Below are 16,512 nucleotides of genomic sequence, written 5' to 3' on the forward strand. Positions count from 1 at the left end.
AATATATTGACGAGTAATCCGTTGGACAGAGTGGCGCCGGAAGGTGCAGCCGAATGGCCGCTCAAGTTGACGGACGAAAGCATGGATGGCGGCCATCTGTTACTCACGCAACAGCAACAGCAGCAACAGGCAGCCGCCAGCAACACTCTCGGCAGAAAGGTGCCGCCGAGACCGCCGCCAAAACCCAAGAAGAAATCCGCCAATGGACCGACGTTGTACGAGGATGAGGGTGAGGATGGCACGGAAGTATGATATCATGGGCATCGTCCGCGATGAGAGCGACTGGTCGTAGTACGCCACGATGGGGCGTGCGTGACCACACTTACAATAAACCGGTAGTGCCTTTCGAGACGCGTGTCTCGCACGTGCGAGACTTCCACTCCGTTCAGCGAGTTGCAGTCTGGAGAATGAACAAAACGAGGAGACTCTTCTGGGAGACTTTAGGATCTACGGATGGACACGGGTGGTTCGCCGAAATCGCTGACGATGTTTTAGAGGAGGACACGCCGGTCGAACATTCGTGTCACCTATATTCCCCTTCCTCAACTTTCCTTTCCTGTAAGTTATCTCGTAAGTTATTTATTGAACGTTACGGAGCATCCGGAGTATCAGCAAACCGTGATCTACATGAATTATTTACCAAACGATCCGATCGTTCAATGGATCCTTTCTTGTCCCTCGTCTCCTCCTATGTATCTTTTTCTCTTTTTTCCCCCCCTTTTTTTAATCAGGTTCCTTTAGCGTTTTATTTGACGCTCGCCACGCGCCGTGAGGTGATAACGTGATGATGTGAATAAGGTTGCGGACATTGCTACCGGTATTAGTTGATAAGGCGAAACCTATTCGCGTTTTGTGTGAAATTTACGTGGAGCACGAAGCAACTGAAAGTGCTGAACGCGAGTCATTCCGCGAAGAGCAATACCAGTGAATTCGTCTTCTATTCGTGTTACCCCGCAGTGGGAAATCGCGATCGTAACGGCGCGATTCGCGTGTATAGACGAAGGTGTTAAGGTTCAGGCAAGGCAACGTTTTGCACATGTTACATTTATGCGGTAAACATGATGAGAATTTAACATTGTTAAGAATTTATCTAGCTGTTATACGCCTATCGCGTTTTCTTTTTTGACATTGAAATTCTGACGTTGTATCGAAACGTAGCAAGACTCGTTGCATTCGCAAGCAACACGAACTCTCGTGCTAAGCTTACGCCGAAAATGGCGTAATGATCTGTGTCCCTTCCCCTTCTGTAAGCGCATCGTTAGATCGTGTTCGTACCCGTAGAGGTATCCCGTATTCTCGTCTCAGCGATGTTTGCATCTTAAATCATCGACAGATATATCGCGTATGATCGCTGCAATCATTGTAGCGGCAAATTGATTATCAGTATCTCGCAAATATCGTTGATGTCAGTCCCTTATAGCACGGGATAGCATGTACCTCTTTCCCTAAGACGGAAACGTGAAAAGTGTAAATTTTTATCATTAAAAATAATGGAGAAATTCTTCACTTTTCACATTTCCGCTCTACGGAAAATTTTACATGATCGCTACTCAGAGCATTCCAGCAACATTGCAGCAATATTGAAATGATACTACAATATTGCTGGAACGTTGTAATAATGCTGCAACGTTTCTAGAATTCTCCGTGCTGTATGCAATACGGAATGCCCTACTTATGTAACGGTGCCACTTTGTATTACGTTAAATGGGTAATAATCTATTACAGCAATTGTAAATCTATATTAGACGTAAGTGCTGCGATGACACTCGACGCGTGTTTGAAATTGTAAGAGCAGATCGTATCGCAACGTACGATAAAATGGTGTACAGTATAAATATATGACGATTATTTCTACCGATGTTAATTGCACGAATACCGTGACCTTTGAAATTCGTGTGATTCATTATCGTCAGAATGACCGAGTGGTCGAAAATAACAGCGTATTTTGTAAACGAGACCAATTGATGTCACTGCCCGATTGGTCCCCGCTACCATCGTGCTAACCATGGATAACACCAAAAAGACCAGTTTATAATGTATATATACACTCCTCTACCGATCCAAATTCACTTCGGGACTTCAAATTAATTGAACGTTACGCGCGGTGCGTTCCAATTAGCAACAATTACAGCTCGATTGTTAACAACTGCGGCATATCACGCATAATATCCGAATGCGCGCGTAAAAATTATTGACCAACTCTCGTACGATTGCAAGTAATCAAAAGGACAGCGCCGATTGTAACGCGAACGAATTGTTAGATGGACATGATTTTTAAAAAATGACGATATTACGACGTGTCGTAAACGCGGAGTGAGGAACAGAATTCATCGCGTCCCCATTTTGAGATACGTTCGATCGCTACAATTCTACCGTTGACGACAATATATCGTAAAGTAGAACGTCCATGCGAGCTATATATCATCAACCAGCGAACGCGTACGGGCTTATGGTCCCGAATACCTGATGGTCGATAAATCGTCTCTCCTTGAAACTGGAAAACATGTGACTCGTCGAAGCGCGGGGCTTGTCACGCGCACAGCCGGCAATGCGTTTTTCTTTCGCGTTGAAGTTAATATCTCTTCGAGCTCATTCGAGCTCGCTTCTCTTTTTTTTCTCCTCTTATCGCGATGCGATTTCCGTGATACGAGTACATACAAGTGGTCCCTCTTTGCGGTGCTCGCATTATCCTCGGCAGTGGTGGTTAACGCTGTCGATTCGCCAGTTCCGTTCTCGCGCGAAACATCTGGCTACGATACATCGTGATAAGGAGTGCTTTACGTTCGCTTACCACACACACACACACACACACACCCACCAACACACACACAAACACACGTGAGGAGCCGCCACGCCAGTCGGCGATATTTCACCGCAGGTAAGGGTAGGTAGAGAACGTTCTTTAACTGCGAATTTATCGCCAGCGAGCCATCCACTCTTTATGCTTTTGTTACCTTTTTTATCTGGGAAGATTAACGTTTCCCTTTCTCCAGCTTTAGCAGGGATTTCGGACGCGATTGTATACAACTTGTTGCGATTGCGCGCGGCCGCGGTTTCCGCGGCGAAGCGCCAAGCGAACGAGGAAACGTATTTCGAATGAGTCCCACGCGAACTTGCCTTACCATTGAACGACACTTGAATTCAAAGGGCTCTCGATCAATCCCATACCCTTGTCTCCCGAACTTGGCGGCGACCCGGATCAGCGCTGTTCAGGTAAAACACGACGGATCTTGCTCCATAAATGCATCATGGGAAATCGCGATATATCGGGAAGAGACACTTTATGTCGACTGTAAACTCAGCGCTTCTTCTCTTACGCAATCGCACGAGAAGTTTCGATTTTTTAAATGCCTCGGTATCTCTCACGCGCGAACGCAGATTAACATAAAGATTTCCTTAACCCTCCACACGTGAGTTTCTACTGGATCTATTCAATTATATCCTTGCTAACGATAAGTCGGTCTATTAGAGAGAGCTACTCAATTATAAATCTTTTTGTCAAAAATATTAAACAATATATTTTCTTTTTGTTACATCCGCATATTTGAATTATTTTTATTAAAATATACTTACCCAGTAAACGTCAATTAACGGTAATATAATACTAATGTTATATTGATATTCAACAATATAAATGTAATATGATACATAACAGTTACGTTGAGTGAATTTACTGCAACAGTTGTTGAGTATGAAATTATAACATTGATTTTACCTAGTGTTTACTGGCTATTTATTTTTATGTCATTTTATTTCCTTCAAATTAATTAGTGTTTATAATAACGTCTGTTATCTTGCACCTTGTGATTTTATTGATCGAAGTCTCTCCTTTTAGGATGCTACATGTTATTCGGATCGCGATACGAATATATAATTTAATATTTTATTTTATTCCGCAGAGTAGATTATTTCAATTCTTTTTTCTTATCATCTTTTTCTTTCTTTTAAAGTTGTTCCCTTTATTTCGCACCCTGATGATTGTCTGATTTTGAGATCGATTCGCGGGACGCGTAAAGTGCGACGGTCGCCAAGAACCACCCGGAAAACCGAGCTTTTCGTGCCCGGATTACGCCAAACAGTATTAAGCGCTCGATGACTGCGACTCGAGTGCAAACTTGACAGCCGTCCGGGTGAGACGCGGCGGAGAAAATAGCGGCGCGGTCGTGTCGCCTCGATTTTTCGCCGTGCCACCGCAATCGACGAGCTCGACGACTTATTGCGGAGTGTTACCGTCTAACTCTCGTGCGAGAAAAATGTTCAGTCGCGATGCGCCGCGACAGCCTGAGAAACGTTTCCGGTTTCTTGTAGGCCAGTGCCAACCGATTTTTCCAACCACGACGATTTTTCTATCTCCGTTTCTTCACAAATCGTCGAATCAATGCACGCGGAACGCGTCGTTCTATTGTGTTTGTCTTTTCTTACACGTAGACTTGTATCGCTATTCCGCTCAGCAGCCCGAACGTGTCGTGCAAAGTGCAAATGAGAAGGAAATCGCGCTTTCGACGAGCGTACGTGAAAAATCGAGCTCGCACGATCGGAGAACATCGGAGAACAGTATTTTAAGCGGCCTAGCAAAGTCGCGGCTCGCCTAGATCGACCTCCGTGCCGTGCTATGTACATACACTCCTCTCTCTCTCTTTCTCTCTCTTTCTCTCTCTCTCTATCTCTCTCTTTTCCCTCCTCTCAATTGCACCCTATCCGTACATACTGTTCATATTGTAAATGATACACAATGGAAACCCGCACGGCACGGGTCCGGTCGTTACCGGCGCCACGAGTATATTTTTGTAATTTTGTATTTTGCATTGCGCCTTTCTCCGCGATCCGACGTCTCACTCGGCTGATTATTCCGGAGGATCGATTTCCGTTTGTCGATACCACTGTTCAACCCTCGGATACATTTGATGAGGGCAACGTGAGATCTACGCATATTCCGTGTAACACTGTGGGAAAGTGCTGCGCGCATCCGACAGTTAACGAAGCGAATATACGTACGTCATACCCTGGCATCGGGGATAATTTATTGATTGTCACCGTGTATTCTGAATTGCGATTGCGAAACCGCGTCACTCGTGCTCCGCGAATGTACCGATCGATCACGGAACCGAGTAACACCGATCTTGTCTTTTTACGATCGACCGCACTTTTATACGAAGCCCTCTCTCTTTCTCTCTCTCTCTCTCGTTCGTATAACGAGGTACCTATTAATTCTTAACAACGAAGTAATCGAGATTTAAACAAGTTTTTTATTTCTATTCGAGGAATAACCGAGATCTTCAAATAAAACTCTTAAATATCACCGAATCAATTGAACGTTCGATCTCTACCATTCTTTTTTATTTTTGTACATAGTGTAGAATTTCAGTGGACTATTTCAAATTATTCTCCATCTATTGAAAATATTCTCGTTTTCGTCTGTTGAAGGTTTCTGTTCAGTTATAATTACGTTCCAAGATACATAATTTTCTGTTCATTGGTAGAGTAAAAAGGACATATTGCTAGAACTGATATTATCGGGGAGAAAATTAAAAACGCGATTTCACACGAATGAGAACCAACGTCATTAAACACTTTCATATCGTGATGTTGTATCGGAAATTCTCAGCGCTCAATTATCTATCCAACTGCCAACTACAACGCAATGTCGTTTGCGTGATATTTCAAATATCGTGCACGCACATTCCTCGCTTCCAATACCCTTCGATTTGTACGTGCTCGTGAAGTGTTACAGTAATTTACATTAAAATAGGGTAATTTACGACTAGCACAAGCAAGCTCATTTAGGCTGCTCCGATTTGTACGCGCTACACTTGACTCGGTCAAAGTTTTTGTCAAAATTAATAGCGTTGGCGTCATTTCAACAATTTTAATATATCTCGCAAATATCACGCATATCATTACCATTTATATGATTTTAATACCATTGGTTATTAAATTTTATTATGAATGCTTTTACAATTTAGATTTGTTGTATGATATTTTAATGAAAACATTGATTATTAAAATTATTAAATATTTTGAATAATTATAAAATCAATTTCGAATTTTTATTTTCTATTTCTTACGTACAAACGTTTAGGTACTTGTACGCAAAATGACAAATACGAACATATTAAATTTACGATATGACGCTTCACACTTTCTGCCAATGAGCGGTCAATCGAAGGTACCGTCCAACCAGTAGATTGGTCCAACTTACAATCTTCCGAGAAATTATTTCTGAATCTAATTAGAACACTTTTTATAAAATGCATGCGTTTTATAGAGCATAGTTCAGTGAAAGTTCACACAGACCTAAAGCGTATCACGCTAAATACTTAGCATTTTGCATTTATTACAACATTCTGTGGGATATAATTTTGTACTCTGCAATTACAGCATATAAAATGGTTACGTATATTCTAGCAAGCTCTCTGGCTGCTGTTTTGTTTCCTTAAATAAGGATTTAGAAAAGACATAAATTCTTTAGATTATACGCATCTTTAAGTTATATGCATTCCTAACATAAGTAGAAATGGTCAAAACAGATATTTCGCTTATTATTGCGAACTCTTTATGTCTATATGCTGGATTTTTGTCACATATACATAAAAAAATTTACATTATTTTTATAGCGTGTGAAGTATTCCGTAAATAACTTAATTATTCTCTCTCAAGACTGACAATCTTAGAGTTAGGGCAATATCTTCTGGTTTTATGTACTTTATGAATAAATATTCTCGTTATTTCTCAATAGAATTATATTTATACGAACAACGCCATCATGAATTTCGTTTAAGTTAACTTTGATATGAGATATGTTACGTAAAATTGTTCCTTTTAAAGAGATATAACTTGTTATTCCACATATATTTGTATAGTGAAACATACGTATAAACATAAATAATTATCCTTGATTAACATCGATCGAAGCCAACTGAACTGTATTCATTTGCTTCTATTATTGCCTGTTACAGAACAATCGTTGTTTAGTTGATAAGCCCTTTGCCTAACGCATAAACAATTGTTAAAACTGCCTAATTGCCGCACCTAATGGCGCTAAATTTCAATGAAGGAAGAATGTAACGTGTACGAGTAAAATAACAAAGTATTGTAGGAAAACGTAAATACGTCGCTAAATATGCATAATAATTCTGTTGACACACATGTCGAACTTGACAATGTTGTGTAAAGATCGCATCTGGTTAACTCGTGCTTAACGAGTATTTCTCTGAATCATCATGAATCGCAAATCAAAAAGAAAATTACCATTTCATTGACGCAATTTCGTATCACGGACGAAGAGTACTGTGAGATTGTGGGCTAAGATCGGAAAATGTTTTTATCGAGATATGTAAACCGGAATGATAATGTGAATGTAAATGATTTATATATGCGTGTCGTATGTTGTAGATAATAATCTTAATTCGAAATGTAACATCCGCGTTTTCGCCAGGTTCTACATGCGGTAAAAATATCAATGATCGAAGAAAATTTTATTAACGAAATATTTTTACCGTTATTCCTACTAATGTATTCTTGCTATTTGTACGATTTATTACTTTTATATTAGTTTTCTATTATATATACTACGTTTTAATATTACTATATTTTTTAAGATATTACTATGATTATTACATTTACGCTATGTAGTTACTAATGTCGCTATTATTGTCGTCATTACTGTAATTATTTATAAAAAAAGATACCTTGCCTTATAATGAACGTCTCAATTTTCAATGGTTTAAATATAAATTTTCGGCCCAAATTATGATTTGTATGTACAATGTATTAACATACTGGCGCTGTAAATATTATACATATTTTATAAATGAAATATTTAGTGTGATTGTAATATTACAATAATGTACTGAAAGCACCACTCTGTACACTCCACTAAATATATGGGTTAAATTTTAATAAATATTTCCCGATCCCAAATCTGATCCATTTTTATCTGTTTTTCAGATATTTTTATTACAATTATTTGGGACTGGTAAATAAATAAATAAATAACGCATGTTTTATTTAAAAGGAGGTATATTTTTGTTAAGAAAATAGCTGCAGTACACAGATTTTCATAATATATCCACAAATTTTCAGTAAAAATATAATACTCTTATCAATATAATTATATTTTTAAATGTTGAAATTATATAATTTCTTAAATTTTCTCTTCTTTGGTCTCTTTCTTTAGTTTCGATAGTGCAGTCTCGCCGTATTTTGTCACTAGCTCTTTGACAAATTCATCCTTCAACTTTTTAAGACATCTGTAAAATAAGTAGAAATCCAAAATAGATCATGGCAAACAGACATCTTAACTTTTTCATAACGTAATGTTACAAAATTCTAACGAATTTTTTAAATAAAAGATCCTATAATATATGCTATATATGCTATATTACCTTCTATAAACAGAATCTGTTCTAAATTTGCCGATATCTAAACTAGGTGCATGAGGTCGATGGATAATAAAGGTATCTGGTAAAACGATATATCTGTAATTTCAATTTTCGATATTAATTGTGCGCTATATATCAATTAAGTTGGAGCAGATATTTCATTATTTAAATGAATAAAATTACTGTGCCTTACTTATAATCTAGCGCCGTTAAATGGGTCACGTACGAAACTTTATTCCAACCAAATCCGACAAATCGGGTGTCGTATCGAGGAGCAGATTTTGAAACTATTATGTAAGGCTCGAAATCTGGCTCCCATAAAACCTACAACAATTCTTTTATTATGCATTTATTGTTTTTCTTATATGGCATGTATACCGCAAAAAATTCTTTGGAAAACGACAAACTATACAAATAGGTGTTTTTTATAGATTTTGGGTCTAAATCTGAATTCGTAGGGCGTTTTGCTCTATCATGTCCAATTTTTTAGATAATCAAGAAAAATGATGGAAATCTGTGTAAAGTCCCATTATTGTGCAACAGTCAGGCTATCTGCGTGAGTGTCATGGAAAGTTTTTTTTTAACTTCAGAAATGAATATTTTAAGCCCATTTTACAATTGCGTAAGCGTAATTGTAAGTGATTGCAATTGTAAGAATTGACCAATCAGGCGAATATTCTTCTCATATTCGACTATGATTGGTCAATTCTTACAACTACAACTATTTACAATTACGCTTATGCAATTGTAGAATGGATTTTACTTTTGGAAATAAAATAACAATTAAAATATCCATTTTTAAAGCTAAAAAAACCTTCCATGACTCATGCAAATTGCCTGACTGTTTATTACACAATAGTACTTTACACCGATTTGTTTTACGTGTTAGGCTGTATTTAATATTAGTAAAACACAGTTTTCTTCTTACACTTAGTATTTTTACATAAATATATTTAAATCAGTTCTGCAACCACATTTTAATGTCATTTACTTTTATTTCTTCAAATGTTTCAATTTTCACAGATTTTCTATTATTTTTCTTGATTACTTTACCTCTAACTGGACGTGATGGAACAAAATGACTTATAAATTCGAATTCAATGACTCAAATCCTTAAGAAACACCTACTTTGGTTTGTATTTCTCCCAAAACTTTTTTTGTGGTCATGTATTATTTATCTTTAGCAATGTATCTAATAATATGTAGGGTGCTCCCAAACCCGGTATCACTGGCAATTCTTGTAATTACGGATCTCGCACGCACTTGGTAAGGCTCCGTACTGTTTCGCCAAAAGCTGTAATTTGTGGCAGCGTGTCCTTGTGTCCAAACATGATAGCGAAATGTGTACAAAATACCGCGTTTAAGAAACTTCAGTAGTTCATCTTTGTTGGCAGGGAACGTGAATCTGTAAGACTTTTTTTGATAAAATAATTCATTTCGATATTGCAAAAACGATAAATTACCTATAGCGTTCGGTTTCGAATGCTGGCACGATCAGAGCCACTTTATCCGATTCATTGATATTCAATCGGTTAATATAGTTCATGATATTTTCATATAACCCAAATTGTGGAAGGAAGTCGACATCTAGTTGGAAGACGAATGGAGTTGGTACGTATGATATCGCAGTGTTTCTTAAATAATTGATAGGATAAAGATCCTAAATGAAAAGTAATAATTTAGGTAAAAAGAGAAATCGAATATATTAAGTTCTTATCTAAAAATAATGCAATGTAACATATATTTTATATTTAGCATATCATCTTAAAACATAAAATTTCATGTAATATGATATCTAATTTAATTCTTCATATCCTGAAAATTGTACAGTTTGGACCAAAAGTATAAAACACCCTTACAAATTGACGTAAACATTTTATATTTAACAAATGATAAATTGAAAGACAATTTTATTGAAAATAAAATAATATTTATTTTCGTAACAATAATTTTATAATTTTATAATAATTTTAATATTTTGTTATTTAAAACTGTTTTTAAATTTTAATCTTTTGTTAGTTTTTCTTTTGATTTTATTATCAGCTTTCCTAAGAAAATGTAATAAATTGAAGGTGCTTTATACTCTTACGGCCAAGGCTATAATTAAGAAATTGCATCCCTTTTATTCTGCGATGTTTTCTTTTAGAGTACAAATTTACTGTCGCTTTTTAGAAGCGCAAAGACAACGCACCCTGTCTTTGTACACAACGTGATAAGCGATGTTCCTCCTCGTTCGCAAATCCACGGAGCCTCGTACAAAATCCAGGAAATTCTGAACCTCCGCATCGGTCAAGTAAAGCGCGACGCTTATAGTCCCCGGCCAGTGTTTCGATAACGCTTCCAATAGCGGTATCCTTTCGATGCTACACTGAGTGACTAGAGCAACATCCGTTGGCGAATACACGTTATATTCATATTCGAGAAGAAAAGGGTGCGTGCGATATAAAATGGTAGCGCCTTTCTCGAATTCCCGACACGGATTCGATTCGTTATACTAAAAAACAAAAAAATGCACATACAATGAGAGTCATTACAGTCGTATTAAGTAGGGGAGAGTTGCTAAAAATTCTACCACTTAAATTATATTTTTTATTATATTTTCCATTTGATACTGATTTGTATTCAAATAAATATTGAAGATTAATATTAAATATAATGATAAATATTGAAGTAGCTTGATCTTTCAGGCATCTGTAATTACACATATTTATTTGTCAGCAGTAATAAATTAATTTGTTGTTTTATCTAACATGCTGCAGGATTATTAATCTTATGTTTTTAATTATTTTCATTCATTTATTAAATTCGACATTTTCAAAGAAAGTATGCACGATTTAGAAGACCCACAGATACGACTTAGGCAATTGGTAAGCATTCAGCAACTTTCCCTTAAGATATCAAGGGACTTTATAGGCTCTCTCTCCCTCTCCCTCTCCCTCCCCCCCCCTCTCTCTCTCTCTCTCTCTCTCTCAACTCACTGGAAGTGCGCTCTCCTGCTTGTCACAGCCGAACAAGCGCTTTCGCAACAGATTGCCATCCATTTCGAGAAAAACCCGGTGCAGTTTTCGAAACTCGTTAGCATGCTTATTATGAACGTCTTGCTTTCGCGGGGAATTCCAATGGAGAATCTAAAAGTAAAACAAACGTGCTCGGTCAAAAATCGATCGATTCCCACTCTCGACAACGGTATAATCGAAATTACAATGTACGGGACGTACGTTTATGCGATTCGTGTCGCGATAGCACGTGTCACTTAGCGTGTGATCGCTCAGCTGTATATTCCAGGTACATTCTATTTTGTATACGATACTCGGCTGCTCATTGATCACCGCGTTTATCACGTCTTGATCGGCCAGACTTGTCTCCGGTATGTGTCCCAGCACACGTTTTGTCACGTTCTCCCAGGATCTCGAGAACTTTCTGTCCCGTAAACGTCGCAGGTGCATCAACATTACACCGGTGTTGAAACCACGGCCTAGAGCCGGCCACGGCCGCTGGCCGTACGACAATGCCTTCACATACCAATTACTCTGGTTCTCGACCAAGCCCAGGGCCTCGCCAACCGAAAAGCTCTCGAACATCTTCCACAATGGATGCATGTCAGTCAGAACGGTTACGTCCGTGTCCAGCACGAGCACTTTGTCCTCTCGCATCGCATCCGGTAGTATCAACTTCAAGAGACCATACACCCCCGAATAGTGCTTGTTCGGTATCCACGAGACCTTTGGCACCCAAATCTCAGCCTCGTAGAACGTTACGTTTACTAAAATAATCCCTTCGAGCGATTAGAGGCAAAAAAAAAGTATTTCTCGCGCGATTTCATTTGACATGCATTTATCCGATATACCTATAAAGGTATCCAATATATTATATAAAAAAAACTATTATTTTCTCTACTTCTTTTAAAAATCTCAATTTTAATAAAACTTCAAATACACATCTATATTAGAAAAGTTAACAAATTTAATTTAATTTAACAAATTTAAATTTAAATATAAATGCATTTTATATTTATTTCGGAAAAGTAATTTTTTTCTCGTATTTTTTTCTATGTATTGTACTTCGCACGCCATGTTAACACAGACGTGGATAAAAATTAGGTTTCTCTGCTGCCATACGCATCACAAAGAGGTAGTGCGTGCTCTGTCGTAAAAGCGTACAAACCATGTGGCAAATCCCACGTTCGGAACAGAGTCGAAAGCGTTTTCCTCGCAATTTCGTCAACGAGCAAATGAAAATGCAACGGATTCGTGCGATAAAACAGAATGGACTTGACTACGGTTACGAGAGCGAAGGTTGAATTGTATCCGGCGCACACCATGGCTACGTGTATCGTGTCGCATTTCACCTTGAAAATGTAGAACATCACTTGCCGGTATGTACGGCGAGCACTGATGAAAGTATAAGGTTTACGAGCGTTTACCTCGAAATTGTTTTTTAACTGCGACCGTTCGGGAGAGCGATCTTCCGCCTGCAAATTCGATCTCTCCACCCCCGCCGATAACGATCGCCACTTCCCTCCGATGCTCGATTTGCCTATCTCCACGGTGGGAACTGGAAACAACGTTCTCTGATGCTTTTCAGTGCTAAAGAGAAATCGATGTAACGATGTCGCAATTACCGTTCAACAGCAGGTACAAATAAAAGACCACGGATGGTACTAAGATGCCAAACAAACATCCTAGCCATGATCGAGCCATTGTAATATGCCGTACATGTTTCCCAATTCGTGATATGATGTCGCGAATCAATTAGGCTAGATGCACGTTGAAATCTACGGAAAAAGAGGGGAATTAATTTTAAAAAAGCGATTAACATTCCTAACGTCCTTTGCTTTAAGGATGTATCAAATGGCACTAATATTTTATACTTGAAGTATTAAAAATGATTTATATAGGTTCAAAATTTATTTATCTGTTTATTTACAAATCCAATCTTTGCATCACAATGAAACATTATGTAAATCATCTTGAATACTTAAATTCTTTCTATTAAAAAATTGATATTTTTTTGTCATTATTTTATAATACATTTCCGTAACTTTCAATTAGAACATAGATTAAAAAAATACTAGTTATCGAAATAATTTTTGATCCAGGTTCTAAAGTGCTAAATTTTTCATATTAATTTTATAAATCTAGAAAATAATTGAAAATTTTTTCAAAATTTTTCTTATTTTGAAAATATATGTAATACATCCTTAAAAACGTAGATAATACATTCTTAAAGCTGTAATCACACTAGCGATTGAATTACGATTGTGATTGACAATTGGCGATTGTTTTTCAATCAATCAGAGCAAAGTAGTCAACGATTGCTCTGCTCTGATTGGTTAAAAAATAATCGCCAATTTATTACCTATTATATATAAAGACAGTTAAAAATATACTTATTTAAAAAATAATTGGTAAAATACACAGATGACTTTAGGATCCTTGAGTATTCCAAAAGTGAAATACTCAAAATAACTTTATACCTTGCAATTTACCGAGAAACGTTATCTCTAATACCTGATAAGAAAGACTCGAGTCAAGTTTCGTCTAATTAATTATATTAGACGATTTCGAACATGCGCTAGGCGAATGGCAGCCAGTTTTGCAAAAATAACACGTCATTATAGTAAATTTGATTAGCGCTTAATAATAACTTGGCAGTGCGGAGCATTATTAATAAACGTGTACACTCTTCGTTCATCTAGTTCGCTCGATATCTGATGCGTGATGAAAGTCAATAGATCATGTTTAACATGCGGGTTTATGAATGCGTTATATCCAATTTCCTCACGTTGTACATACATAACAACTATACGAATGCGACGCAATCATAATGCATGCAAATTAGCGCCATAAATGAAAATGTTGTATTCCTTGCGCAGAAATTCGAGATAATTATACCGCGAATGCGAATTCATGCATCAGTATTCGATGCATGTTAACAGGCAGACATTAATATCAAACTGTGCCGATAAATAAATGGAGTCTAATATAAAATAACCGGGCCTAATACCCAATATGCCCTATTCACTATTTATGGGTAACAACATGGTGAAATTAACAGAAACATTATTTCGTTATCCAACTAGAAGCGATCATGGCTAAGGTTATCTTCGTCTTCAGGGATCAGAAGTTACTTTTGGTTGCATAACGAAAAAATGCCCCAGATATAGCTTTAATAAGTTTTAAAGACTGTCCGTCTGACTGATCGCATCAATTTATTCATTGTTATTGTCAGTAAAGCAAAATGTAGACTGTTATAGTCATGATGTAATATTTCGTAGTAATTTTCTTTCTAATTGTAACTATCAAGAGATGATTATTAATTTCTGTAGTTCATTTTATTGTAGCTCTGTATTTATACTTTATAATAATACATGTGTTTATTGTTAGTTTATATTATCGACAACATTTTGTTTATAACCAAAGAGAGGAAACTCTTTTTAAGAGAGAATCAATATGGCCCATCTCTATACAAGACATGGACGCTTATTGGACAAGGATTAAATCATTATCCGCATCGAGAAAGAAACACAATGGTGGGTAATATTAATTTATTAGCGTTTATGTAATTGCGATTAAACGGACATGCCACGTAATAATACTGGATATAATTAAAAATTAATAAAATAAAATGTAAAGTGAAAAAGTTAATAAAAAAAAAGCTTCAAATTAGTTTCGTGCGAGATTAAAGCGAGGCTGAGTCTAGATAAATGTTTACTCTGCTCTTTTTGGACTATCCTGTAATCACCTTCCGGCTGTTAATTGGACATATGCGACCCGGTTTACATTCTCGGACAGTGACGTGCTTGTAACGTACACTCGCACATTCGGTGACAAAAAAACGACCAGAATTTCAGTTTATCTTTTTATTTCACATGCCAGCTTCGAGTACCATTCACAGTTACATTAAGTCGTAATCACACTTTAGCAATTGCGCGGTTGTGATTAACAATTACTTTTCAACCAATCACAGCAGAACAGTCACTGATTTCTTTGCTGTGATTGGTTGAAAAGCAATAACTAATCGCGCAATCGTTAGTGAGATTATGAATTTATGAATTATACATGCTCCAATGAACGAATCAATAGGGAGTTTCTGCAATATTGCAAATATGTTTATCCAGATACGGTGAATGCTAAGATTACGTTATCTTCTTCTTAACAACTAAAAAGATTGCAAACGTTATTGCAAAAACTCCCTAATTATTCACGATCGCCGACGCTCGACGGAACGCTATATTTTCGAATATTTTTCTTTTTTTTCCATACCTGCAGCAAAAAATAACAGAAAGTACTAACAAATTATTTAAGAATTTATATGAGACAGGAAGCGACGAGTTGCAACATTTGAGTTTAGTTTCTCCCATGATTTTATATCTCCATTGTTCGCGTTTATCTAATTTTTCGAAGAAGTAAAAAACGTGACAGATCGAAATTTCCAAAATAAAATAAACATCTAACAATATAAATTCTGTTGCACAAGTCGATGCACAATTCGCAGACTATAACCTTCGCGATGATACGCGGACGATAATGACTACCAGCGACTACATACCCAGTGCCGGCTCGACTGTCGTCGTTCTCGTTCTGTACATCCGGTGATGCCGGTCCGCTCGGTCCGATCTCTGAGACAAGCGGAAGTAGCTGCGATTTCTCCGCGGAGTAAAATACACACTGGCGCGAAGCGGATATCGTTGTGCGTTCTTTCTTTCTTTCTCTCTCTCTCTCTTTCGAGACGACGTGCCTCGCTGTTATTGTCGCTGGCGACAACGTAAATTGCCGCAATTAGCTCCGTCGCGACGATAACACGATACCACTCCCACCGGCCGAGCGGCAAACACAAGAGCGCTCCTCACGATCAACCGAACGACGCAATGTTCGCCATACAATACGATGACGTTTTGCAACTATCGTCGCACGACCAAAGCTCTTGCGCAGTCCAAAAACGCCGTCGGTAATAAACATGCCGACAATTCGTTTTCGACGCAAGATGGCAGCCGCGTCTCTGTCGAGTCAGAGAGAAACCTCGGTCCACCCCGTCCACCTGACGCTACAAACGCTTCGAACATCGACATCTAGAATGGACCGCTGATGGCAATGGTGAGGGTAGAAAGACGATTAGAGTGAGAGGCAGG

General features: G+C 37.6%; 2 protein-coding genes across 2 annotated transcripts in view; one reads left to right on the forward strand and one right to left on the reverse strand.

The window, feature by feature from the left end:
* kek5 (leucine-rich repeat, immunoglobulin-like domain-containing kekkon 5 protein) overlaps nt 1-1,450 on the forward strand; it is a 273,744-nt gene extending 272,294 nt beyond the window's left edge. Inside the window, exon 9 of the mRNA XM_018506571.1 lies at nt 5-1,450. Coding sequence (XP_018362073.1) covers nt 5-252 — 248 coding nt within the window. The 3' untranslated portion in view covers nt 253-1,450. The remainder of the gene's footprint in view (nt 1-4) is intronic.
* A 6,653-nt stretch (nt 1,451-8,103) lies between these two features.
* On the reverse strand, nt 8,104-16,316 carry LOC108760551 (glycosyltransferase-like protein LARGE2). Its single transcript, XM_018506575.1, has 12 exons — nt 15,933-16,316; nt 13,003-13,155; nt 12,805-12,935; nt 12,546-12,729; nt 11,600-12,144; nt 11,360-11,509; nt 10,573-10,875; nt 9,845-10,041; nt 9,645-9,786; nt 8,575-8,705; nt 8,385-8,477; nt 8,104-8,249 (listed from the first exon to the last, which is right to left on the reverse strand). The coding sequence occupies exons 2-12, from the start codon at nt 13,079-13,081 to the stop codon at nt 8,144-8,146; spliced, it is 2,061 nt and encodes a 686-aa protein (XP_018362077.1). The 5' UTR covers nt 13,082-13,155; nt 15,933-16,316; the 3' UTR covers nt 8,104-8,143.
* Between the last annotated feature and the right edge of the window lie 196 nt (nt 16,317-16,512).

Source organism: Trachymyrmex cornetzi, unplaced genomic scaffold, assembly GCF_001594075.2.
Source record: "Trachymyrmex cornetzi isolate Tcor2-1 unplaced genomic scaffold, Tcor1.1 scaffold227, whole genome shotgun sequence".
Lineage (NCBI taxonomy): Eukaryota > Metazoa > Arthropoda > Insecta > Hymenoptera > Formicidae > Trachymyrmex > Trachymyrmex cornetzi.